Source organism: Arabidopsis lyrata (assembly GCF_000004255.2).
Source record: "Arabidopsis lyrata subsp. lyrata unplaced genomic scaffold ARALYscaffold_1, whole genome shotgun sequence".
In the NCBI taxonomy this organism is placed as follows: Eukaryota; Viridiplantae; Streptophyta; class Magnoliopsida; order Brassicales; family Brassicaceae; genus Arabidopsis; species Arabidopsis lyrata.
Window position 1 is genome coordinate 23,743,398 of NW_003302555.1, and position 25,220 is coordinate 23,768,617.

The following is a 25,220-nucleotide window of genomic DNA, read 5'->3' on the forward strand; positions in this document are numbered from 1 at the left end:
TCGAGTCATTGAAGAAGCTAGGCGAACCCCTTTTATCCCGCGAATTGCAAGTTTGAGGATCAAAGATTCCCGGAAGCTCAAGTTGGACCCTTACAGCGGATTGGAGGATCCAAAAAGCTATCTTGCAGCCTTTCTGATCGCTGCAGGAAGAGTCGAATTGGATGAAGCTGATGAGGACGCAGGCTATTGCAAGCTGTTTTCGGAGAATCTATGTGGCCAAGCTCTAATGTGGTTCACCCAATTAGAGCCGGGTTCGATCAGCAATTTCGACGAACTATCAGCCGTGTTCTTAAAGCAATACTCTATCCTTATGGATAAAAGCGTTTCGGATGCCGATCTTTGGAACTTAACGCAAGGATCTAATGAGTCACTTCGAGTTTTCATCACCAAATTCAAAGGAGTGCTATCAAAACTCCCAAGAATCTCACAGCAATCAGCTTTATCTGCCCTACGAAAAGGATTGCGACATGATTCAAGGTTTAAAGAAGACTTAATACTTCATAAACCAGACACAATTCAGGATGCACTCTTCCGCGCAAACAATTGGATGGAGGTAGAAGACGAAAAAGAAAGTTTTGCCAAACGGAATAAACAAGAAAAGCCGGCAGTCACCGTCCCTACCAAGAAGTTCGAGCCTAGAGAGAGCAAAGGACCAAGGAAGTTTGGGTCGCAACCCTTCAACAATTCCGTCGGGAAGCATTTCCAAGGGAAAGGAAGATCAAACACTTGGGTCCGTGATGAAAGTCTATATTGCGACATTCATAAAGTAACCGGACATTTAACCAAGGATTGCAGCGTTCTTAAAAAGCACCTCGCGGAGCTTTGGGCTAGTGGCAATCTTTCTAAATTCGATATAAAAGATTTTGTGAAGGAATACCACGAAGCAAAGGAAAACTCCAAAGATCAAGATTCCAAAAGACCAAGGTTATCCAACGAGGAAGAACCAAGGAGTTCGAAGGGGAAGATCAATGTGATTCTAGGAGGTTCCAGATTTTGCGGAGAATCAATAAGTTCCATAAAAAAACATAGACGAAATGTCTTACTCAAAGCAAGCTTGAGTGAAGAAATTGATTTTCAAGGTGCTTCAATATCATTTAACGAAGAAGAAACGCGGCATCTCGAAAGACCGCATGACGATGCTCTAGTCATTACTCTTGATGTCGCAAACTTCGAAGTATCAAGAATCCTTATAGATACAGGTAGAAGTCGAAGTGGTACTGGAAGAAGACAAGCCGGACCGGAAAATTAGAATTGGAGCAACTTTGACTGGCCAAATAAAAGAAGCTTTGATCGAACTCTTAAGGAAAAACAAAGCATCGTTTGCATGGTCAGCAGCGGACATGCCGGGCATAAATCCGAGTATAATTTGTCATGAACTAAACGTAGATCCAAGCTTCAAACCGGTGAAACAAAAAAGAAGAAAGCTTGGAGTGGAGCGGGCAAAAATAGTAAACGACGAAGTGGATAAACTCTTGAAGATAGGGTCCATAAGAGAAGTGCAATATCCGGAGTGGGTAGCAAACACTGTCGTTGTCAAAAAAAAGAACGGGAAAGATAGGGTTTGCATCGATTTTACAGACCTGAATAAAGCATGTCCTAAAGATAGTTTCCCACTCCCGCATATAGATCGACTTGTAGAGTCTACCGCTGGAAATGAGCTGTTAACGTTCATGGACGCCTTCTCGGGTTATAATCAGATAATGATGAACCCCGAAGATCAAGAAAAGACGTCATTTATCACAGATAGAGGTATCTACTGTTACAAGGTAATGCCTTTTGGTTTGAAAAATGCAGGAGCAACTTACCAACGATTGGTGAACAAAATGTTTCACAATCACCTCGGGAAGACTATGGAAGTCTACATAGATGATATGTTGGTTAAATCATTGAAGAAAGAAGATCATGTTAAACATTTGGAGGAATGTTTTGATATTCTCAATAAATATCAAATGAAGCTGAACCCGGCGAAGTGCACATTTGGAGTCCCATCCGGAGAATTTCTTGGCTATATCGTGACAGAAAGAGGGATTGAAGCCAATCCAAATCAAATTAACGCCTTTCTGAACATGCCATCTCCAAGAAACTTCAAAGAAGTACAACGGTTGACTGGGCGGATTGCGGCTTTAAACCGTTTTATCTCGAGGTCAACAGATAAGTCGTTGCCTTTCTACCAAATTCTAAAAGGAAACAAAGGATTCCTTTGGGATGAGAAGTGTGAAGAAGCTTTTCGGCAGCTTAAGGCATACTTAACCACTCCACCTGTACTGTCCAAACCGGAAGTAGATGAAAAACTTTACTTGTACGTATCAGTTTCAAACCACGCGGTTAGTGGAGTCTTGGTTCGGGAAGACCGTGGGGAGCAGAAACCAATTTACTACGTGAGCAAGTCAATGACTGATCCGGAAACCAGATACACAATGATGGAAAAACTCGCACTCGCAGTGGTAACTTCGGCTCGGAAGCTGCGTCCATATTTTCAATCCCATCCGGTTGAAGTATTAACTAACCAACCACTCCGAACAATACTTCATAGTCCAAGTCAGTCCGGACGTTTGGCGAAATGGGCGGTGGAATTAAGCGAGTACGACATGGAGTTCAAAAGCCGGATCAGTATGAAGGCTCAGGTCTTAGCAGACTTCCTGACCGAACTACCAATACCTGGAACGATAGAGCAACCGGAGAACCAAACTTGGAAATTACACGTAGACGGGTCTTCAACAAAACAAGGATCCGGAGTGGGAATCAAGTTGGAATCTCCACGTGTCGGCTCCTGGAACGCTGCAGCTCGTATGTGAATACCGCAATGGCCAGGAATCGAACCCAGGTGGTGGTATACCCCCAGCTGGGGGGCCTTTACCACTAGGAGACAACTCCTGGTTCAGTCACGTACTTATGCATAGTGATGTAACGTGTGAGGGCGACATTTGACATGTTAGCAACCGGGTAAACTATGAGATTCTTTAGTGATCATGTCATCCTCGTGCTCGTTACTCATGATGAATTTCATGACCATTTTGTTTTCTTTGTTTATGGGGTCACCGTTAAGGAAATGATATAGTGCGTCCCTGGCGAGCCTTGCCATTCTCAACGGCCGGTTTTGAGAAATCAATGACGACATCTACGATTTCTAACATAGATAAAGAATCATTTGGTTGCCATTGAATTCGCCAAATTGAAACTCACAACCACAAAATGGAGATTGAATCGACTAATTTTTTCGAGAGGCGCGTATATAAATCTAACCATTCATACTAAAGCTTTGATCGAAAAAGATCAACGGCCGGTCTCTAACGAATTGACGAAAAGATTGACTTGAGTCAAGCACATTTTATTTGTTTTACAAAACACAACACATTTTATTTCATTAAATGAAAAATCATGTAGATTTTCACTTAAGATTATTTTCATTAACGAATTTTAGATGACAAGGATGATAGTTAAGGGTTTTGTTTCTTTTTTTTTTTGAATTTAATGTTAAATTATATTCAAAAGAAAAAATAAACGTTTTTACAACGAAGTGCGGCGTGAGTTTGAGATAGGGTTGAAAAAATTAACTGATAAGAATTCTATGAGAATTTGAACGTGTTAGCTCCGAGTAGCTAGCCACATTTGGTACGCCTCGTCGTATCTTCTGTCTCCCATACGTCGAAGAGTTGTGATCCGGTTTCTGACTTGTTTATCTATCCACTTTGTGATGAGTGTTTCCGAGTGTTGATCCTCGCCGTGCCTACGACCATTTCGCTCCCGCCATATCATGTAAACAGTAGTTTGAAGAGCGTATCGAATTAGGAAGCTCTCCACTCTGCCTCGTTGATTATTTGAAACATGATCGATGAGTTGTGACCAGCCTGTAGTGAAACGTGCTTGGAGAATCCCCTTAGCAGTAGTCTTCCAAATTCCTGAGGTAAAAGAGCAAGCGAAAAAGAGATGATCTCTAGTTTCCACACAGTTTTGACAGAAGACACAAATACCCGTTGCTCCACCGTTCCATCGGATCATGCGATCTCCTGTAGAAAGACGGTCATGGGCAGCCAACCACATACAAAAAGAGTACTTGGGAGTGTTATGTGGAAACCACACTCCCTTGCTCCACGAGACAGTGTTTGAGGTCGTTCTAATGTGATTCCAAGTATCCTTTGTCGAGAACTTTGGTTGAAAAATGTCGTTCTTTCCTCTCCATACCACTGTGTCTACCTTCTCAGTTCTTTTTTGCCGCTGCGATAACAGAGCTGATTCCATCGAATTCAGGTAGCCCGCACGGTGTCTTCTCCGCCTGCGGCCAGTCCAAGCTTGAGCTACTGAGCTTTGTCGACTGATCCCCATGTCTATAATTCCTCTATCTCCCGCAGTATCAAACAGCCTGTTCATCGGCGACCAATCATCAAACCAGAAAGACGTGAGCTCACCATTGCCGACTTCGACTTTGCAGAATCCCTTTGCCACTTCTCGATACTTAAGAAGCTTTTTCCATATCCAAGAACCCATACTCGTGTTGTTTTTGAGGGACCACAAAGATGCTTTCTTTAGAAGGTTGGTTTGTATCCATTTAACCCATAAAGAGTTTCCCTGCGACACAATTCTCCAAATGAGTTTTAGACAGCTTACATTGTTGGCCTCCTTTAGAGATCGCAGCCCGAGGCCTCCCTCATGCTTTGGTGTACATACTTTCTCCCACGAAATCTTTGCTTTATGGGGCTGCAGGTCCGTGCCCGACCAGAGAAACGATGAACAAAGTTTTTCAATTCCTTCTATGCACTCTTTTGGTAGTCTAAAAGCAGCTAACCAAAAGTTACATATACTCCACAACACTGATGAAATCAAGTTTAGGCGACCCGCAAAGGATAAGGAGCGAGCTGACCAAGAGTTGATGCGTTTCCGTATTTTCTCAATGAGAGGTGCATAATCCGCAGTTGCAAACCTTTTTGTTACCAACGGGAGTCCTAAGTAACGAACCGGAAGGCGCCCTATATCAAAAGGGTATTTTTCAGAGAGTTGTTGGGTAGAAGATGATGAGATTCCAGCAAGGTAGAGCGTTGATTTCTCCATACTAATCTTTAGACCCGAGTGTTTTGCAAACTCATCAAAGACCCCAATGATACCTTCCACTGAGCGCACTTTACCATCCGAGAGAACCATTAGATCATCTGCAAAACTTAAATGAGTAATACCCAAATTTTTACACCGAGGATGGTAGCCAAAAAGATGTTTCTCCGCAGCCTTATCCAGCATTTTTGAGAGCACGTCCATCACAATCACAAACAGATATGGTGAAAGGGAGCAGCCTTGTCGAAGCCCTCTTGAGCTTCTAAAGTACCCCGCTAAAGCCCCATTGACCTGAACCGAGAAAGAAGCCGTAGTGACACATAACATTATCCAGTGAATGAATGTAGGGGGAAAATTCAATGCTGAGAGGACTTTGTTCAGGAAAGACCACTGAACGGAATCAAATGCTTTTGAGATATCAATCTTTATCGCACAGCGGGTAGAGATTGCATCCTTGTGATAGTCTTTAACGAGTTCTGTGGCCAGAATCAAGTTTTCAATCAGTAAACGATCTTGAACAAACGCCGATTGGTTTCCCGCAATAAATTTAGGGAGAATCCTTTTAAGACGATTGGCTATGATTTTTTAGATGACTTTGTAAATCACGTTACAACACGAAATGGGTCGGTAATCCTTCATCTCTCTTGCTCCGTTTTTCTTTGGTATAAGAGCTAGAATGCTAGAGTTAATACCCGTTGGAAGAAAACCTTTCGCAAAAAAAGATTGTACCGCCAGAGTGAATTCTTTACCAATCAGCCCCCATGTTGCCTTGTAGAATTCGGATGTGAATCCATCCGGTCCCGGAGATTTATCGTTTGGCATTGAGAATAGTACCTTCTTAACCTCTTCCCCCGTAACCACACTAGTGAGCACTTGCTGGTCTTCCTCAGAACACCTAAATGGTAATAAAGATTGTAGCTTCTCCACCGTTGTTCCCTCAAAGTCATTTGGTATAAGCTGCAGAAAATCCCTAAAATATTTCTCAGCTTCAGCCTTTATCTCATCCTCTTCTAATACCACTCTACCATCTTGACACAAAATTTCTTTGATAGTGTTTTTGGCCTGCCGGATAGCAGCTGCTCGATGAAAAACTTTATTGTTACCGTCTCCCACCGCTAACCAATGTAGTTTGGATGTTTGTTTCAAGAATTTCTCCTCTAGACCAGCCACATGATCCCACCTCTGATATGCTTCATTTTCTGCTGCCATCAACGCTTTCGAAGGGTTTTCTAGATTTGCTTGCTGCCTTTGACAAAGCACTTCATAGGCTTCCTTTGCTTTTTTGACCAAATTTCCTAAGCGTTCTTTAGCAAGACTCTGCAACAGCGGCTTTAAACCTTTTAGTTTTTTTGAGAATCGAAACAGAGTTGAAGTGGATAAGAACAGAAGCTCCGTGTCTTGCCAATAGTTATTCACCAATGGTAAGAACTCTTCCATTTCTGTGAGAACATTCACGAATTTAAAAGGCTTGCGGCCATGCAGCTTTTTATTTTCTCCTCCAATATGCATTATTCGGCACCGTAAATGATCGGAAATACCTCCCGCCTCAAAAACACTATACACCTGCGGAAACACTTGAAGCCAAGTATCATTCATCATTACTCGATCAAGTTTTTTTAGAATCAAATCGTTTTCCCTCTTGTTGCACCAAGTGTATAGAGGGCCTTGAGATGCCATATCCGCAAGAGAACAATAATTAATCACCTCTTGAAAGTCCCGCATCCCAGCAGTGACCGACGGATTATCATCCACTCGTGAATGTTCAGCCATGTCCATTGTCACATTAAAATCACCAAAAACCAACCACGGGTTATTTCGAAAAAGAGGAGAATCGTAATGATCCCGAAGCTCCTTCCACAACTCCTTACGCTCTTCTACATCATTTGAGGCATACACAAAGGTACAAAAGAACTCATTCTCTAGCCCTTCAAGCTTTACCGAGCAGGTTATTAGTTGGCCACTTTTGTAAAAAGGGCTTAACCTGACCGTACTCTGCCATAGAACCCAAATGCGACCTCTTTGATTATGTTCATAATTAGTCATAACAGACCATCCATTAAATAACTGATTTCCCAGTCTCTGCGCCTTCATCTCACTAACACGAGTCTCCAACAAACAACCAAACTGAAAATTATTCTCCACCACCCATTTTTTTATGACGGAATGTTTTGAAGTTTTATTTAGGCCACGAACATTCCAAAAGAAACCCGACATTAAGTTTGTTTAGGAGGAACCTTCTTGCTCTGATCTCTAGAGTGATCTCTAGCCATTGGAACAGGATGGTTTGAAATTGTTTTGTGAGCTGTTTTTGAACCACGCGGTAGAGATGGGCGCAGTGGCAGCTCAGTTTTCGTAGAACGGCTTTTTGCAGCAAGTCGTTGAGCTTGGGCTGCATCATTTTGGTTGTTCAACTGGTTTGAGTCTGCAGATAATGAAGACTCTGTTTCCCCTGTTTTAGCTTCCTCTTCTAGAATATCCTCATTCTCCAAAACAGAGTACGTATTTGATAGGATCGAGACCTCACCGTACCTAAGCTCTTCTGACCTCTTTCCCGGACTACTCCGAGTAGATTTAGGAGTAGACCAACCCTCACTCTCATCGGCGGCTTGTTTTTCTTCTTCAACAACCCGTGATGTCGAAACAATGATCAGATTGTCTTCATTAGAACCCTCTCCATTCACTACCGGCTCCAGAACTGTTTTGTTTGCCTCCGACTTCTCCATTACTATGGGCTCTGGACTCGATATAGAGTGTGTGTCTTTTGCTTCAGCTGAAAGACAAGTAAAGCTTAGATGTCCCCATTTTTTACAACAGGTGCATCTCGGAGGTAACCACGGATAGGAATACTTGATGATAGACTCTAATTCACCTTCTTCTTCTCCGGTGAAGACATATTCCTTAGGTAGATCCTTAGTTAAATCCGCTTCTACTAAGATTTGCGCCTCATCGAAACTCACACAGGCCTCCGTTTTTGGGTGTAGTCGTTTAGGCTTACCAACTGCGCTCGCCAAAAATTCAAGTCCCTTGTCTGTAAACATGGTTGGAGGAACGTTGGTTAGGGTAACCCACAGTGGTATGGACCGCATCGCAGGCTGGGCTTCCTCCGCATACGGGGTCCATTTTGACACTATCATAGGAATATCAGTGATATTCCACATTCCTCTGCTTAGTATCCTATGTCTCATGCCTTCATTTCGAATGCGAAACTTGACCGTTGATTCATTCACTTCAAACACATCAATCAAAGTAGATCTATCCCCCAAACGCCATATTTTGTTTACAATCATGTGGATTTTTCCTATATGTGGAGCCTTTGTGTTTAAGAACTTTCCAATGATGAAATCTTCCCAAAGAGGTTTTGCACCAACAAACACCTCTTTTGGTACAACCACCTTCTGACATCCATCCACCTCAATGACGTCGAACTTTTGTTGAGTGAAGTTACGCTTGGTAGCGACTTGGAGAAAAGACCTTTTACCATTCTGAACTACCCCTGGTTGAATCGAAGAGGAAACCTCATGGTTTGTACTCTCTGGCTTAGTTGATTTGCTTTCCATCGACCTCTCTGATGTAGACCCATCCCCTCTTTTCAAAACCGGAAACGCTTCAGTCTGATTCACTGCAATCGTCGGAGCAGATGATAAGCCTCCCTCCGGCACCGGAACCACTCCTCCACAGCTTGGAGAAGCCGATGACGGCAACATGCTTGCTCAAAACGCCAAAACCCTAGTCGCCTCTTTTTTCTCTTGCCACGTCACCCTATTTTTTTAGGAATTCAGGTATTAAGGGTTTTGTTTCAATAAACTCATGATCCCCAAGACCAATAAACATAAAAACAAAAAGTTTTACTAATACCATAGTAACACCGAGAGGAAACACATATCGTCAACTCATAGTAAATAGCTAGTTGTTACGTTTAAACTCATTGAATTATCTCGAGTTTGGCATGTACAAAAACTGCCCTAGCAAAAGTTCCAAAGATATATCTTAATGTAAAGCCAACCAATATTTTTGAAATACCACACAAACCTATCCTCGAAACCAGTTTAGATATACTTTTTGTCGATGTAAAAAAATTTGATATATCTTTTGTCATATTTTTAACTAGTATGCAAACATATTTACTATTTACTTTGGTAATATTTTTTCTCAAAAATGACTATGATTAAGGCTTCGGAATAATCATCCAGTTTTTAACAAGTCGAGTAAAAATTCGCAAGAACAATTGTTTTAGAAAAAAGTTTGTACTTAAGCCTAGCTGATCCATTTAGTGTGAAAACCGAGGTCTGCATAACAGCCCTAATAAAGCCTCACTCCAATCTATCATATTCCTTAGTTATGTCTGTTTTCACCGCCATAGAGCATTTCTTCTTAGCACCAGATTTCTTCAACAAGTGGAGAATTTCTTCTTTGCGTTATCAATATACATTATCAGAAATTGCTCCATCCAAGACCAAAAGCATATTGGTTCTCAGACACAAGGGCGAGGAGGACATGCTGGAGTCTGCAAGATCTTGGAGATGATTTTGTAATAGACAATGCATAAATCAATAGGCCTATACTCATAGACTTTCTTTGGTCCTTGGACTCTAGGATTCAACTAAATGTGGATTTCATTGATAGCAGTTGACATTACCTCTGAGATGAAAAAACCTTTGAAATCTATACTAAAATTTTAAAGAATTTGAAATATATCTTATATTTTTAATAATTAGATGTTTGTCTTTAATTAATAGTGAACTAAAAATTCACAAAAAAATAATAAATAATTTGATTAGTATATAATTACAAGTTAAATCAAGCCAAAAATTTTAGAAATATATGTGTGTATATATATATATATATATATTTATATACAATATACTTATTTGTAAAGTAATTATGAATATAAATTATATATTTTAAATGTATTTTAAAAAATAATTACCTCAATTTTAAAAAATAATTCAATAGTTCAAAAAAGTTTACAATGTAAAAAATATATCAATTAATCCAAAAATAATTCAACTACTTTGATAGAATTCAATGAAAAAATTAAGTCGACAAAAAAAATAGTCAACAGTTCAAAAGGTCGACTATATAAAAAATAAACCAAGCAGAATATAACACACGATGGGGAACAATGTTAAATCAACGGTTAAAAATATTGATCTTATTAATTAATCAATGTGTAACAAAATAAGTCTACAAAGAAGAAATTAGTAATGAGGAAAAAGTATAAATCAACATACTAAAAAGAATTAGTCAACAATTCAAAAAATTGACTGCATAAAAGATTAATCCACGAAATTATAAATCAACTGTTCTAAAATAAATCGATGAAAAAAATCTAGTCGGCAGAACTGAAATAGAAGTTCACATTTCAATAAACCGACCTTTTTAATAAGTCAACATAGAATGAACTAAATTTACAATGAAAAAATAAGTCGACGGAAAAAAATTAAAAAATCAATTTACAATGCAAAAGTACAAAACTGTGGGACTTAAGTATTAAACCCTGGTTTAGGAGTGTCAATTCTATAACGTTTTACCAACTGTGCTACAAATATTTTACGTATTCTAAAGCATTATAATACACTATATTTGAATATTTAACCTGAGTCGGTCGACCCACCTCTTGCCTTAGTGGTTCCGCCAATGAACTCGCGTAGACCACAACGGTCTAAGAAATTCAAAGCTTCTATAGGTTCGTTTTTTCTCTCTTTTGATTTTGACATTACAATATGATCTCAGTGGCGGACCTACGTATTGTAAAGGTGGTTCAATTGACCCACCATTAATTTTGATCTTTTTTTAAGATTATATAGATTTGTTAATAATGAACCCACTAGATTTTTGTTTTTGATACCCCATTAATTCTGGCCCAATGTTTTTGTTTAATTAGAAAAGTTACAAAATGTCCACAAGAGATAACTATTTAATTTTTACCTATTTAGAAAAGCCCAGTATTAACCAACAAAGCCTAATAACCTAAAACACAATAGACCTAACTAGTTTTCTACGGAACTTGAAAAGTTATTTTCCAAAGCATCATCAATTCATCATCATCGGAGAGAAAAAGAGAACCACAAGTCCACAACAATCAATATATTATTTGTCTCTACTATGAGTAAGTAAATATATAGATTTAGATTTTAATTTCGTTTTGATATTAAAACATGATATAAAAGCTTGAATGGGTTTGATATTAAGTCTTGAACTCCAAGATTTTTACCTTAAAGATCGTGAAATGAAGTACTGGACAAGGTTAATCACATGCAAGAACTTGACTTCAATTTCGTAAGCATTAGAGTCCCATAATTCCTAAAGAAGGTCTCAAATGCAAAATATGTTGCGAGAATCAAATTAGGAAAGATTGAACAAAGAAATCGAATGAATTTTTGTTACGGCCAACTTATCTATTTGTGCTCGCTGGAAAACACCCTTCACGATAGTTTTCTGGTGACATTTTGACTCGAAGAGGTTGAGGGTATGTCAAATAAGTGGATATGAGAAGTTAAAGTGTAATAAAGAAGGAGACGAGGCTTGCAAGCACCTTTTCCAGCAAGGTGTTTGCGCGACGGCCAATGAGGAGAATGAAGTGGGGCGGAGATGGTGGTGTTATAGGAGGTGAAATGCTCAAAAACTTAGAGAAAAGGGATAGGATATGAAGTTAGAGTGAGCAATTATATAACAATGAAAGAAATAAAGGAGCAAATGGTTTTGATGCACGATGATGAACACATTCTCCCCTTGATACCTATACCAACACTTGGCTCTTGCTCCTCTTTGTTGTAACAACACACTTTCTAAGGTGACATAGACAAATCTTTAAGGGTTCTAACCAACCTTTTAACTAAAATGTCAAACCAATTAACAGGGCCGGCGGCCGGCCCGGACCTAAAGCCCATCAAGCAGATACTTTAGACAGCAAATCTTATATGTATTTTTAAAAGGCATTAAATTTACAAAAACGTCGTGTAGTTTAGTGGTATTTGGTATGTTTAAAAGTAGACAGTTGTGGGTTTGATCCTTGGCAACCATAAATTTTAACATTTTTTTTATTTTTATTTGTTGTAAATGAGCATCAAATTTTGTTGGGCTTTAGGTATCATGAACCTTTGGGTCGAACCTGCCAATTAACGTAAAAAGGACTATATATATAGGACTTCGATCATTTTTTTTTGAAAATACAAATTAAACCGCCTATTATAGGTTGATTGATCGTCATCTGTTTTAATTAATATTGCAAAGGAAATATATATTGTAGAATTACATATATTGGCGAAAAAAGAAAAAATTTCCGAAAACTAATTAGTCCCAGAAAAGGGAAACTAAGCCCAAACTTACATAGAAACTAATTAAAAAATAGAAATAAAAAGTGATGCAAACCACAAAACTTTTAACGAAAAATCAAAAGAAACAGGCTTGCCAAAACACTTTTAGCTCCAAAATGAACAAAAACCTACCACAAAGGACACAATAAATCTGTGACTGTAATGCAGCTACTAAAACCTGTTATAGCGAAAACAGGGTACCTCTCAAGTTGATTGAACTTAAATTTTTATCCGACAAGAAATATACGAGACACATAAACCAAAACTAATAATTTTATGAAAACTGCGATTACTGCGACGAAGACGGCTTGTTAGAAATATGGTTTGATTCTAAAGTTAATCAAATTGACAATTCCATTTTAGAATAAAATATTACAAAAAATACTAATATTTTATTTATTAATGTATATAAAGTTTGCAAAAATCTAATGAAAATCATAATTTTTTTGAAGAAGTAAAATTTTGTTTACATACTTGAATTTTCAAAGTTGTATACAAAGTCGTTTTTATTTTTTTTAATTAACGTTTTATTTTTATTTCTCACATTTTTGTTGGCATTACAATAAAAGCTTGCCACGTAAATTCGGAACCAATTTACTGAAATGGGAACAAAAGAGAGATTCAACTTTCTTAATCCGTAAGCCTAATTTTCTCTCCTCTCTTTTACCGGTCATCACCATCACCTCCTGGTGGATCCGCAACAATAACAATGGCGAAATCAAGCGCCGACGATGAAGAGCTCCGGCGAGCTTGTGAGGCGGCGATCGAAGGAACCAAGCAATCGATCGTTATGTCGATACGCGTCGCCAAGAGTCGCGGTGTTTGGGGCAAGTCTGGAAAATTGGGTCGACAAATGGCTAAACCTAGAGTTCTCGCTCTTTCCGGTGATATATCTTTACCTTCTTCTTCTTCTTCTTCTTCTCTCTTTTGATTCTTCAAATTTGATAGCATTTCTGTATTCATTTCACCTTTAATTACTTCGTTCTTCTTCGCGTTGTTTGGCTAGTTCTAAGGATTTGGATTCGGTGTTTATTGCATTAGATCGGAGTTTTATTTCCTGTACAGTTTGAATTATGGCATTACAGTCGCAAAGTTGAAGTCTACGAAAGTTATCGAAGAGAACCTGTTGAAATTCTACTGTTCCTGGCCCTTCCTAGACTCGTGAGAGCTCAATTAGGTTTTCCTGTCAACAAAAAGGATTTTGGTAGTGTCTATTAGGTGAATCAATCTAGTGTACTCGAGGAGAATCTGTGTTGTGTTCTGATTCAAGTGGAAGATATGTTGCCTCTGATCCATGTTTCAAGCTTTCTCGTCCAATTACTTTTTAGGTTCTTAATTGTTGTAATCAACTGAGTATGCTTTTTGTTATTCTGCTTGTTACAGTCAAATCGAAGGGTCAACGGAAGAAAGCGTTTCTTCGAGTGATGAAGTATTCAAGTGGAGGAGTTCTTGAGGTAATCATCATTTTCTTTATCTAAATGAGACACACTTTCATGAGACAATGTGATTTGGAAGAAAATTGATTGATAACAATCAATGCATACCATGGTAGCAGATTTCTCGAAGTTCAGATTGATTGATGATGCTTTATAATTGTTTTGTTCATCCAGCCTGCTAAAATGTATAAACTCAAGCATCTGTCGAAGGTGGAAGTCATAACTAATGACCCAAGTGGATGCACTTTTACCCTGGTAAGATTTTAATGAAGTGGTCAGTACCTAAGATTTCAAGAAGAAATGCATGCTTACTCAAATAATTCGTAGCATGCGGTCTAAGAGATTGTGTAATTGTAAAATACTGTTCAATATTTTCTATGTTCCCTCTGCTTTTGCTGATGCAATATCTTTTAGGGGTTTGATAATCTCAGGAGTCAAAGTGTTGCTCCTCCTCAGTGGACCATGCGCAACACTGATGACAGGTACTGCAATTAGGAACATTAGTGTTAACTCTTACAAGAAGATGATAAGCGATGATACTTTTGTTGAGGTAGTTTTCCTCATTTAATGCATACCTTTCGCTGTCGTGATTGTAGGAACCGACTTTTAGTTTGCATATTGAACATATGCAAAGACGTATTAGGCCGCCTTCCGAAAGTTGTTGGTATAGATATCGTCGAGATGGCCCTTTGGGCTAAGGTGCGGAATATAACTCATTTTGCCTTTATATTTTGGTCTGAAGTCTCTTATCTTCAAAAGAAGCTTTTGTATATACTTGTTATTCTCATTTTCCCTCCTTTCAGATATGCGAGTGCTTTTCATATAATAATGTTATCTGTTTTTTGTTTCTTTGTTTCATACCATTGTTCTAGGATAACACTCCAGTAGTCACTACTCAAAGAAGTACAGAAGATGGGGGGCCTGTTGCTGAAACTGTAACAGAAAGTGACTTGAAAGTTACTGTTGAGAAAGAACTAGTCTCTCAGGCCGAGGAAGAGGATATGGAGGCTCTCTTGGGAACGTATGTCTTTTTTGTTCCTTTCATCATTTGGTTAAATCCTCTTTGTTCACGCATTTGCTTCTTTTATTTGAATGTAATTCAGTATATGTCTTACATAGGAGGACTTCTTTATCTACTTTGTGTTATTGTTATATTGAATGAGGAGAGAAGAGTAAAATTACAGAGGACTCTTTCCGCGTGAATCTTAAGCTTGTGAGACTAGGTTTCTGACTAACTTAGAATTGCTTATATGTTCTGCATACTTAGTGATTCTAGAATCACTTCCTTGCATTTTTCTTCTTGATTGTATTTAGTTTACACTATTGGCATTGTTTCTTTGAGAACTAGCTGGCTGGGGATAAAAGGATAATGGAAGGAGAAATCTTTTCCACTTATTTTGTCAGTTTAATAACTCAACTAATATAACTGACATATACAGTTATGTAATGGGCATTGGTGAAGCTGAGGCATTTTCTGAAAGGCTAAAGCGAGAGCTCCAAGCGCTTGAAGCGGCAAATGTACATGCAATTTTGGAAAGCGAACCATTAGTAGATGAGGTAATTCCTTTTCTGCTAATTATTATTCTTAGGACTGTCGTGGAATTGGACAGTTCATGGGAAGACAGTGTTTAATTTTCTTGCATATATGATCATCTTCATGCTTTTCAGGTTTTGAATGGACTAGAGGCAGCAACAAATATTGTTGATGACATGGATGAATGGTTAGGAATATTCAACGTTAAACTTAGACACATGAGGGAAGACATTGAATCGGTAGGACTCTTGACCTATAAATGATCAATTTTGGTTTGTTTTATTATGAGGACAATGTCACTGCAGTAAGAAATTAGTTGTTGTATGTAGTCAATAAACTCATCTCATAAATATGCATTGCTTTTTTTTTTTTGGCTGGTAATTTCTTTATATTACTTCTGAAATCTGCAAGAGTAAGAGAGAAAGAGAAATTGATTTCAAATATTTTTGTTGCTACCTTCATATGTCAACACATGTTTCTCACTTTTTTATTTTGTGGTTACCAGATAGAAACTCGAAACAACAAGTTAGAGATGCAGTCTGTAAACAATAAAGCTCTTATTGAGGAACTTGATAAAGTTATTGAGAGACTGCGTGTGCCTTCTGAGGTTTGTTTCACTTTATTTTAACCAGATATATAGTTTTTGTGCTTGCTTCTCATCTGTCTAAATGGTTCACTTATAGAAGCGTTGTTGATTTTAGTATGCAGCATCCCTAACAGGAGGCTCATTTGATGAAGCAGACATGCTCCAGAATATTGAGGCTTGCGAGTGGTTAGCCAAAGCTTTAAGGGGTCTTGAAGTGCCCAACTTAGACCCGATCTATGCTAATATGCGAGCTGTATGCCTAATCACTTACATCTTTCTTATTCGCTATCTCTAGTTATTATTCTAATTTTTCAGTAAATCTGCCTGGCTTATTACATTACGTTTTGTGAATAGAAAAATACATAATAATTGTCTGATACATTCATTAAAAATGTCTATTTTTTTTTGTAATACTCTTGCTGGATTTTCTTCAGGTAAAGGAGAAACGAGCAGAACTAGAAAAATTAAAAGCTACTTTTGTGAGGAGAGCTTCAGACTTCTTGAGAAACTACTTTGCTAGTCTGGTAGATTTCATGGTCAGCGACAAAAGCTACTTTTCTCAGGTACTACTTTTATAAAATTCTATCGTTCCAATATGAAGTCTAGTGATTATAATTCTGAATAGTTATCACCACATCTTTTAAACAGAGAGGGCAGCTGAAGAGGCCTGACCATGCTGATTTGCGGTACAAATGCAGAACATATGCTCGTCTTTTGCAACATTTAAAGGTAAAACCGAGAAATAACTAGGTGACATGCTAAAAGCTCAATGCATTACATTGATTCCTTGTCTCCTTTCTTGTTGCAGGGTCTTGATAAGAATTGTTTGGGACCATTGAGAAAAGCATACTGCAGCTCCCTGAACTTGCTCCTTCGTCGAGAGGTGAGGACAAATATATCTTTCTTTATCAATTTGACCTGACTAACTGGAACACTTAATTGACTAAAAGGCTGCTAAAACCTACGGAATGATAATGTATGGAAATTCAGCAAACATTTTATTTTCTTCCTTTAGAGCGTTAAATATTCAGTTACCAAAGATTTGTTTCTTCAAAATATACAGGCTCGTGAATTCGCGAATGAGCTTCGTGCAAGCACAAAAGTATCACGAAATCCTACTGTCTGGCTAGAAGGATCTACGGGTTCTAGTCAGAATGCAAACACTGACACCTCTGCAGTGTCAGATGCTTATGCCAAAATGCTAACAATATTCATCCCGCTTCTTGTAGATGAGGTAATTGTTAACCGAATGATTTTCTGTTTGGTCTTTAGATGCAACTGATATATGTACTAAATCCTCATGTTTCTTTTTTGCTTCATACTACAGAGTTCCTTTTTTGCGCACTTTATGTGCTTTGAGGTACCAGCTCTTGCTCCTCCTGGAGGTGCTGGCAATGATAAGAAAAGCCAGTCCAACAATGACGATGGTAATGATGATGATGATCTGGGGATCATGGACATTGATGAAACTGACAAGAAAACTGGTAATCTTAAACTGCTTGCCATCAGTAAAGCTTTCGCTACATCCTCATATTCAAATGGTTCTGAAGCAAACAATTTTCCAATCATGCAGGTAAAAACTCCCCAGACCTGACGGCATTGAATGAATCTCTACAAGATTTACTTGATGGTATTCAGGTAAGACGTCCCTCAGTATAATGTTTCTATGTTAAAATCTAGAGTTAGCGTTCATTTATCTTACTAAATAAGAGATTTGTGTTCTTGTCACTGCAGGAGGATTTCTATGCTGTTGTTGACTGGGCATATAAAATAGATCCCCTACGGTGTATATCAATGCATGGTATAACTGAACGTTATCTATCTGGTCAGAAAGCTGATGCTGCAGGATTTGTTCGCCTTTTGCTCGGAGATCTGGAGTCGAGAGTTTCTATGCAATTCAGCCGTGTAGTCCGTCTACTCAGAGATTGTTTTGTTTTTGTTCCTGGCATACCATTCCTACTAATCAATTCAAGTTGACTTCTTTAACTGCAGTTTGTGGATGAAGCTTGTCACCAAATTGAAAGAAATGAACGTAATGTTAGACAGATGGGTGTCTTGCCATATATTCCAAGGTAATCAGGAACTCCCTATTGTTCAAAACAGTAAATTGCCTCGTGAATACATATTTTTTTCCTCACCGGATAGTATTTCCGTCCACCTTGTAAACAATTTCAATCAATTTTTTGGTTCAGATGGACTAAGTGATCAAAGAAAGCTATCCTAACACTATTACCTCATTTTCATAGATTTGCAGCACTTGCTACTCGTATGGAACAGTACATACAAGGGCAATCTAGAGATTTGGTTGATCAGGCATACACAAAATTTGTGAGTACTGCTATTCCTATGAGTTTATAGCATTTGACCAGTAAAATTACACAAACCATGCAAGCAAAGAATAATGTTTGCCATGTCAAGCAGAACAGGCAACCAACCTCTGCATCTGATCTTAGTTTACTTACAATGTATAAACCCACCTTTAGTTTAGTTCATTCTCGGCTTGAACAACAACAACAACATATAAATAAAGCATATCTCAGATATTCGCTTTAGCTGACAGAGTCTGACTCATAATGTTATATAGGTAAGCATAATGTTCGTGACCCTCGAAAAAATTGCCCAGCAAGATCCAAAATATGCAGATATTCTCCTTTTAGAAAACTATGCTGCTTTTCAAAATAGGTAGGTCCTTTTCTAACCCTCTGTCTCTTGGTTTATCTTCTTTTTCCCGACTACTCATATTCCCTAACATTGTACTTTTTTTTGTGTGCAGCCTGTATGACCTGGCTAATGTTGTACCCACATTAGCCAAGTTCTATCACCAGGCAAGTGAAGCATATGAACAAGCTTGTACGCGCCACATTAGCATGATAATTTACTACGTAAGTGGTGCTTCCCATTTGCAGCTAATAGCATAACACCCGTTTTTGTTTACTTCATGCGTTCTTTCGTCCCTGCAGCAATTCGAAAGGCTTTTCCAGTTTGCTAAAAAGATTGAGGATCTCATGTATACTATCACCCCTGAAGAGGTTAGTTGTTAACTAGTTGCACCATAGTTTCACTTTCTCACCGTGTAAACTATGTGTTGGCGTGTTTACTTAAAGTTTCTAGGGGGACAAAAACCTGATACATTTTTTCTATATTTCAGATACCATTCCAGCTTGGTTTGTCGAAAATGGAACTTCGGAAGATGTTAAAATCAAGCTTGTCAGGGGTAAAAAAATGTTCATTATGAGTGTATTAATTGTTCACAGGCCTGCTAACATATAGCTTCCCACTTCTTCTCTTTGTGTTTAGGTGGACAAATCGATTGCAGCAATGTATAAAAAGTTGCAGAAGAATTTAGCATCGGAGGAGTTGCTACCATCGTTGTGGGATAAATGCAAGGTACCAAAATATAAACTGAATTTATTAAAAAGTCGTTGATTAAAGTGTGAAAATGTGCGCTCAATGTTTTGAATAAATGTGTTATTGTGTGAACTTAAACAGAAAGAGTTTCTGGACAAGTACGAGAGCTTCGTGCAGCTCGTAGCCAAAGTATACCCGAGTGAAAACGTTCCTGGAGTAACTGAAATGAGGGGACTTTTGGCTTCCATGTAAAAAAAAACAAGTGATAGAACCAAAACTGAAGGCAGTTGTTATATATCGCCCTTTGTTACGACGTTCTTGGTCATTTCACATTTCACGGATACAAGTCATGTTACAAGTACTGTATGAGCACTATTAATTCTTTCTTTCTTTCCATTTTTCCAGTTTTATTTGTTGTAATGTTAAAGCCTGCACTAATCTAAAATGATTGTTTTCATTCAATACACGAAAAACTAGGTGTATACCCAATGTTTGGAGTAATGCGTTTAGTGTATTGATTTTGGAGTAATGATGTTCCAACTACTCCCTCCGTCTCACAAAGATAAATTTTTTAGAAAAAAAATTTGTCTCACAAAAGATAAAAGTTTTATGTTTCCAATGTCAAATTTAAACCTATTTTACTCTTATTAAACAACAATAAATAATATACTCTTTAAAATATATTAAAAGGTTAAAAGATTAAAATTGTCATTAACATTATTTCTTAAAGAATATGAAAGTTCTAAAAAATCTATATTTGTGAATATATATTTTTTTTGCTCTCGACTTTAAATTCGTTTGCATTTTAGTGGTTGAATATACGATTTTAATTAGTGCATCTACCTTTTGTTTTTTTCTTTTTAAAAACACAAATTGCATCTACTATGTCCAAAAATTTGCAACTCACAAAACCTAGAATTGGAAGAGGTTGTACGATTAGGACTTGAGCTCTTACTCTTTGACTCTTTGTAGCTGAATCGATGTTATTGTTGGGTGACATTCATACTATGTTATGTTTATGATATAGTTTATGGAGGGAGATGCAAATAAGGACGTGATTAATGAAAGTCACGTACGTGGTGGATAGGCTGCTTCGTGTTATGCATTATGTGTACACAAAAGATATCATACCGAAGAATGGACTATATCAGAATGATGGCAACAATTCGGTCCAATGGGGATTTATCACGACGGCTAGGGAGAATTTTGCTACTGGATTTAGAGATCTTGATCGTCGTTGTCTTCTTTCTTAGAACAGGAGGAACATGTGGCCAAGATTTTACGTGTATAATATTGAAGAAGGGGTGAAGAAGGTAGAGGAGAAGTTGGGTGTGTGAAAGCTGTTTCAGAGACGAACGGGTATGCGAGGGATGTGATGGAGTATATATTTGCTCTCACCATCTCCCTCTTCTTGCTCTCTCGACCCCTCTCACTTGTAGTCTCGATCGTTCTTCCTCTTTCTCATTTCTTTCACTCTCCGTTTTAAGGTTTCGGAGTCGGAGTAGTGGTGTAGTGGTGGCTCCTGCGTTTGACGTGGAAACAAAAAATGTATCTTAAAAAAAAAAAAAGTTTGGTAGAGTAGTCTAATTAGGGATTTTATTGCCAAATCTGAACTAATGTAATTATTGGACCAAACAAATATTTTTTTTGAGATGAGGCACTTTCAAAGTGTAATATACTTTTAAGATGCTTTAGGGCCTGAGTAGATTCATGGCAAACAAGAGTTTATGTTTATTGCTTTTCATGTTTTTGTTATGTGACAAACTCTAATTGAAGCCTTCTTTAGAGCATGTGCAATGCAAGTCTCTCACCATAGTTTTTCAACTATAAAAGTAATAATAAAATAAAAAATAATAATATTTAATTATATGAGTCTCTAAAAAAAGTGGAGAGAATCTCTCAAAGTCTCTCCTATGAGAGACGCTCTCAACTTTTTGGAGTGATTCACATAATTAAATATTATTATTTTTTATTTTATTATTATTTTTGTATGTAAGAGACTTTGGTAAGAGACTTGCATTGCACATGCTCTTCTATTAGTGTCTTCAATTTGTTTATATACCTTGAGGGGGAAAAAACATGTAATTAGAGGAAAAGAAAATATATATATATTTTTTTTCTTTTTTAAAAGTTATTGTTTTCTCGTTATGGAATCTTTTCGTTAAGAGTTTCTGTTGTTATATATATTCACAGAGGTGGGAGAGAATCGGTAGTCACAGAAGCATATAGAAAGAGTTTTTGAAAGTTAACGTAACGTATTTACTACGTTAACGTTGTTTTTCTTTTTGAATAAAATGTAAAATTTATTCGAAAAAAACTTTTTTACATCAAGTGCAGCGTTTGTTTTAGCGGTTTTTGATTACATAGGTCAGAAAAAAAACAAAAAAAGACTTTGTTATCTTGATCCAAACCAAATGGCCATACAACCGTCATACCTCCTATCTCCTTGTTCTCGAATGGAGGAGATTATGTTCCGGATTTGCTTGTCAAGACCCCGGAGTAGATGAGCTGAAGGAGTGGGTGTTTCTCCATGTCGTCGACTGTTCCGTTCTTTCCAAACAGAGTGTACCGTGAGCTGAAAGGTGTATCGTATAAGGAACAAGCACTCGTTCCCAAGAGACTTGTCTGTGAGGAGCTTTATGACTGTATCCCAGTTTGTGGTGAAGTGTTGTGGGAGGAGCTTACGAGTAAGTCCTGACCACACCTCCTTCGTGTAATGACATGTGAAGAACAGGTGGCTGCGTGTTTCCAAGGGTTCACGATAGAAGATGCATGAGGGATCAACCCCTATATTCCAACATAACATTCTATCTCCCGTGGTTAAACGATTCTTTATCGCAAGCCAAGCTAGAAATGAGTATTTTGGCGTGGCGTGTGAAAAATTAATTCTGGACCCTCACAAAGACGTGAGAAACTATCAACTGCAACAACAAGCTTCGGTTACGGTTGATAGTTGCGGATAGGTGGTGGATGTTGCGGTTGATAGTTCTCAAGCTGATTCCGGACCCTCACAAAGACGTGAGAAACTTAATTATGGAAAGAATCAAGAGGTATCATGATTCAGATGATGAATACAATGCCACACCGTTTCAAGCTGCTGGTGGAAAGATTGTTCAAGAAAAGTTGAAAGATCCTGGATCTTTCACTCTGTCATGCTCCATTAGGCATTTAGCTTTCAGCAATTGTCTATGTGATCTAGGAGCTTCAGTCAGCTTAATGCCGCTTTCTGTGGCAAGGAAGCTAGGATTCGTTCAGTATAGCATTGTGACCTGACCTTGATTCTTGCTGATAGGAGTTAAAGGAGACCTGTTGGCCTGTTAGAGGATCTGCCTGTAATGATCAATGAAGTAGAAGTGCCTACTGACTTTGTTGTGCTTGAGATGGATGAAGAATCTAAGGATCCTCTGATTTTAGGAAGACCTTTCTCGGCTTCAGTAGGAGTGATGATAGATGTTAGAAATGGGAAGATCGATCTCAACCTTGGGAGGTATATCAAGTTGCAATTGGACATCAACAACACTCCGAGAAGATCAACAATAGAGGGAAAAACTTTTGAGATTCAGAGAACAGTTCCAAGAGAAGGATTTGAGATTGTAAGAGTAAAGGAATCCGATTGGCTAGAGCTCAAAAGAAGGTCTGACGTCCAAGAGAGAACCATACAGAAGCTAGCCTGCACTGTCGAAGAGCTTAGAAGCACTCTAAGTCGAATTCAAGGAGGAGTTTAACCTCAGCCCAACCGCGACATTACTTCAAGAGAGAAAGTCATTTCGGAATCGTCAGAAGAAAAAGATTATCCACCAGAAGATGAAGCAGCCTACTTTGAGGAAAGAAGGATTGAGTACTCAGCTGTGGAATTATCAAGAGATGATGTTGAGTACGATGATAACCTCAGTGAGGAAGAGGAATTTTTAAGTCCTTTCTGTTATACTTTCCCTGCGTAATAAGTGTGAAGAGTCAAGCTAGAGACTTAAAACAAGCTCACTTGGGAGGAAGTCCCACGTCTATCCTGTACATATCTTTTATTTTTCCTTGTTATTTTTGATGCATTTTGTTAGTGTTTTCATGAGATGAGTGTAAAGAGCTGAGTGAAGTGGATTCTGTCTCTAAGTGTAAAGTATACTCGACCACATCCTACAATGAGCACAAGAAGTTGTGATCGAGTATAATTGGGGTCTCAGTCTCAAGATTTCTGAAGTTTCAACATTTCACTCTATCACGCAAGGTCACATGCTGATGAAGAGCTGTGGTCAAGTATAGGAGTCGACGTTAGCCCAAAAATTTCTAAAAATTCAACATTATACTCGACCAACAGAAGCTACAGAGACTTACAGAGGCTTGGATGAGCTTACAGAAGGTTGCAGGAGATTCTGGGATCTTTCCAGGAAATAGTACTTATAGAGACAAACGCATGGCCCACCACCCATAGTGCTTCCACGCGTTTTTAAAGTCAAGATAAGGAAATCTCCAACTCTTGTTCTCCACACACCTTTCCCATCCCAAAACCGACCCTATCTCCTTCCTTTCATTTACTCGACCTCCATCACTCACCTTCATCGTATTTCTCGCCCTCAATTACACACCACACACTCTCGTTCCTTTCGCGAACGAAACATCACCTCCATCAGTCGACCATCTTCTCGCCATCACTTCCATAGCTTTTACTTGACCACCATACGAAGCAACTCTGAAATTGACCTCACAACCTAGCTCCGCCACCTTCGATTTCACTCGACCACAGAGAGGAAGACAAGAAGCACTCGATCGCAGCTTATTTTCGACAACACCGAGAGGAAGAAGCAGCCGTGCTCATCTCCATCACCGTCTTCACCGCTCTCGCAATTAACCAAACACCACTCGACCTCTTCTTGCTTTTGCCTTCTCACATGCCGTCAATTTTGTCATCTCCTATCATCCATCTCTCCACTCGATTTCAACCAAGCAACCTCCACGCCGTTAACTTCTCTTCACCACTCTCGCACCACTCGACCACCGACCGCTTCTTGACCATGGTCAACATCTTGTCTTCCTCTCCACCGCTTGCAAACGCTGATTTCACTTTCGCCACCGTTTTCTCGCATTTGCCGGATTCACTCGACCACACCATCCTTGTATTCACTTGACCACCACGAACCGGAGAAGCCACCACGCATCACTCGACCACGAAAGAGTAAAAGCACTCGACTTCACCACTGCTCCCCTGTCTACCGATTTCAGTCGACCACCTCAGAGCAGAGAAGCGGAGCCATTCACTCGACCGCAAGCCCGATACTCGACCACGGTTCACAAATTCACTCGACCGGTTTGCTCTAAAACATCATACCAAAACTGGTTTATTTGATTTAAAACAAAACTGGTTATTTCAGAAAACTTGTTGGAACTAACGTATTAACATTTAGCTTTGAGTTTCATCTCTTTTCAGGATTCGTCATGAGTAACGCCACTGGAGGACCGTCTATATCTGTAGATGAGGACTACGACGTCAATGAAGCTGAATCCTGGTCCACTAGACTAGAGAGAGAAGAAAAAGCTTACGAGAGTTTCAGAGCTGAAATGGAACACTCAGCAGCTGAACAAAATCAGAGAAGAGCTGAAGTCGCTAGAGGAAAAAGAGCGATGACTGGAAGATACAAATTGGTTGATGAGGACTCTTAGGGAGAGTATGTGCCGGAGCAGCTGTACAGGGAGACAAAGCTACTGAACAAGCCTGATGAGTTCACGACAGAAGAGTTCATGGGGACGAGGTATCCCTGTTCTGAGACATTAGCCCACCTGGGGCTACTCGAGGACGTTCAGCACCAGTATGAGAAGTGTCACCTGGAGACTCTCATGTCATACCCATATGTTGCTTTCTAGAAAGAAACGATTCATTTTCTCTCCACACTGCAAGTGGAGCTGTATCACGGTCTGACAAAGGATGAGCTAGAGAGAGAGAGATTAGGGTTCATCACGTTTTCAGT

General features: G+C 38.7%; 1 protein-coding gene across 2 annotated transcripts; it reads left to right on the plus strand.

The window, feature by feature from the left end:
• The first annotated feature begins 12,871 nt into the window (after positions 1-12,871).
• Positions 12,872-19,734, plus strand: LOC9330114 (exocyst complex component SEC3A). Of its 2 annotated transcripts, none has more exons than XM_002891320.2 (25): positions 12,872-13,243; positions 13,743-13,813; positions 13,970-14,050; positions 14,210-14,277; positions 14,392-14,494; positions 14,668-14,816; positions 15,235-15,352; positions 15,464-15,568; positions 15,835-15,936; positions 16,031-16,168; positions 16,350-16,478; positions 16,564-16,644; positions 16,724-16,798; positions 16,979-17,149; positions 17,243-17,399; positions 17,489-17,553; positions 17,650-17,820; positions 17,908-17,987; positions 18,162-18,243; positions 18,500-18,597; positions 18,689-18,797; positions 18,876-18,944; positions 19,064-19,129; positions 19,213-19,302; positions 19,405-19,734. In XM_002891320.2, the coding sequence occupies exons 1-25, from the start codon at positions 13,069-13,071 to the stop codon at positions 19,513-19,515; spliced, it is 2,664 nt and encodes an 887-aa protein (XP_002891366.1). In that variant the 5' UTR covers positions 12,872-13,068; the 3' UTR covers positions 19,516-19,734. The 2 variants fall into 2 exon arrangements, with proteins under 2 accessions (XP_002891366.1, XP_020870995.1); XM_021015336.1 differs by having other exon boundaries at positions 12,965-13,243; positions 17,650-17,823.
• Positions 19,735-25,220: the final 5,486 nt, after the last annotated feature.

Coding starts and splice junctions, on each gene's coding strand:
- LOC9330114 (XM_021015336.1), top strand. CDS start 13,069: ATGGCGAAATCAAGCGCCGACGATGAAGAGCTCCGGCGAGCTTGTGAG. Junction 14,817..15,234: donor ATGGAGGCTCTCTTGGGAAC/GTATGTCTTTTT, acceptor TGACATATACAG/TTATGTAATGGGCATTGGTG. Junction 17,554..17,649: donor ATTTACTTGATGGTATTCAG/GTAAGACGTCCC, acceptor TTGTCACTGCAG/GAGGATTTCTATGCTGTTGT.